Source organism: Sprattus sprattus (genome assembly GCF_963457725.1).
Source record: "Sprattus sprattus genome assembly, chromosome: 4".
Taxonomy (NCBI): Eukaryota; Metazoa; Chordata; class Actinopteri; order Clupeiformes; family Clupeidae; genus Sprattus; species Sprattus sprattus.
The window spans coordinates 337,501-340,000 of record NC_137923.1 but is presented as its reverse complement, the minus strand read 5'-3'; the positions used below and the strand labels follow the sequence as shown (position 1 = coordinate 340,000).

The window sequence follows — 2,500 nt, the reverse complement described above, 5'->3', positions numbered from 1 at the left end:
ATATATAAAAATCTCCAGATATGCTCCAAATATGATCCAGATTTATTTTGAAGCATCTTAAAAAGATATCTCCAGATTATTTGGGGTTTGGTGCAGTGCAGCCTTTTTTTTATTAATTACTGAAATGGTTTCTATCCCTCTACTTCTGCAAACAGCTCGCTCCTCTGGGTCCCCAACACCAAGCTCCACACCATGGGCGACCGGGCCTTTTGATATGGGGCCTTTTTTAATGCCAAATGTAAATGGCATTATAGTAAATAAATGAATTGAACTGAATTGCACTGCTCCTACCTGATACTTTCTAGCAGAACTGGCAGAGATGGGTTACCTGAGCAGAGATGGGTTACCTGAGCACTTCACCTGGCAGAGATGGGTTACCTGAGCACTTCACCTGGCAGAGATGGGTTACCTGAGCAGAGATGGGTTACCTGAGCACTTCACCTGGCAGAGATGGGTTACCTGAGCACTTCACCTGGCAGAGATGGGTTACCTGAGCACTTCACCTGGCAGAGATGGGTTACCTGAGCAGAGATGGGTTACCTGAGCACTTCACCTGGCAGAGAGGGTTACCTGAGCAGAGATGGGTTACCTGAGCAGAGATGGGTTACCTGAGCACTTCACCTGGCAGAGATGGGTAGGGTTGGGTACCGAGAACCGGTACCAATACGGCACCGGTTCCATACAACCGATACCTACCCGGACCGAAATGCAACGCAGATTTCGGTGCTTCCTTTCGGTGCCTGAGCAGATAATTTTTTTTTTTTTTTTTTTTTTTTATTAAAATTTGTATAATTTAACAAAACTAGCGATAGCTAACGAGAAGTAACGTTAGTGGCGTAGATCTTTCTGAGTACGATCTGTATACTTTTTTGTGTTGATAACAGATTTCGTGGGGCACATATAAAACTGCTCCATCTCCCAATATAGACTCTCGCCTGTGTCGCTCACGCTGCATTCCGTATGGGACTAGTGGAAACGGGATTTGTGTTGAGGAGTTGCCATGGTAATGGGTTGACTTGCGTGTGGTTTCGGTTTCAAGATAAGTGTGGTTGTTCTAATCTAAGCAGAAGTTGGATACGCTTTATTAAACGGAGAGCTACCGTCTCATCCAAAGATATTCCTTCTCAATGTGAGTTCTTAAGAGAGCACTAACTTGGACGCTACAATAACATTGCAACAGTCTGACAGCGAAGAGCAGGCAGCCTTGCACAGAGCAAGCACAAACAGAGCTAGCCATCAATATAACGGAGAAAATGTCGAAAGGTAAACGATCAAAAGTGTGGCTGTATTTCGCACAAAAAGATTCAAACAACGCGACGTGCAGCATATGCAACAAAATTGCGTGTAAATGGGGGAGAGAACTCAAGAGGCCCTGAAGCTAAACTTTTAAAGGGGCAGTACACATTCACGAAACCAGTGGGTTTAAATAAATGCAAACTAATTAATATTTGTTTTACTCTGAAGGCAAACATGCTCATATTTCTGCAAAAGTATTACTGAAGTGTGAAGTGTGTGTACAGAGTTTGTTATGTATTTATTTATATTTATTTAAGTATACTGTAAACAGTTGTTATAAGTTAATATATTGTTCATAGTTTGAAGTTAAAAGGTTTGAAGCCAAGTGTTTTGTATTTATTTTTATTTATAGTATACCTCAAACAGTTAATATATTGCTAAATTTAAAGAAAACTATTTGCCTTGGCAATAAATAAGCCTAATGTCTTTAATTAAAAAAAAAAAAAAAGTATCGTTTCTGGCACCGTTTAGGCACCGGTATCGTTTTAAAAGTATCGGTTATGTACCGGTATCGGAAAAAACCCAAACGATACCCAACCCTAGAGATGGGTGACCTGAGCAGAGATGGGTTACCTGAGCACTTCACCTGGCAGAGATGGGTTACCTGAGCACTTCACCTGGCAGAGATGGGTTACCTGAGCAGAGATGGGTTACCTGAGCAGAGATGGGTTACCTGAGCAGAGATGGGTCACCTGAGCAGAGATGGGTTACCTGAGCACTTCACTTGGCAGAGATGGGTTACCTGAGCACTTCACGGAACTCCTTGAGCTGGTGGTCGGGGACCTCGGTGCGTATGGCCTCCAGCCACTCGGGCATGAAGCACTCCCACAGCGGCTGGCTGATGACGTTATAGGGGATCAGACACAGGATGCGGTTCAGTCCTTCCTTCAGCTGGGTCACTGTACTGCATGACTTGTCCCAGTAGCCACCGACCTGCCCTCACACACACACACACACACACACACACACACACGGTTTAGTCCTTCCTTCAGCTGGGTCACTGTACTGCATGACTTGTCCCAGTAGCCACCGACCTGCCCTCACACACACACACACACACACACACACACACACACACACACACACACACACACACGCACACGCACACGCACACGCACACGCACACGCACACACGCACACACGCACACACACACACACACACACACACGCACACGCACATACACACACACACACACACACAGAG

At 45.0% G+C, this 2,500-nt stretch overlaps 1 protein-coding gene across 1 annotated transcript in view; it reads right to left on the bottom strand.

The window, feature by feature from the left end:
• The window catches only part of unc79 (unc-79 homolog, NALCN channel complex subunit), a gene marked incomplete at both ends in the record, with an annotated part of 89,038 nt that overhangs the window by 60,225 nt on the left and 26,313 nt on the right, over nucleotides 1-2,500 (bottom strand). Inside the window, one exon of the mRNA XM_080837810.1 lies at nucleotides 2,039-2,229. Coding sequence (XP_080693936.1) covers nucleotides 2,039-2,229 — 191 coding nt within the window. The remainder of the gene's footprint in view (nucleotides 1-2,038; nucleotides 2,230-2,500) is intronic.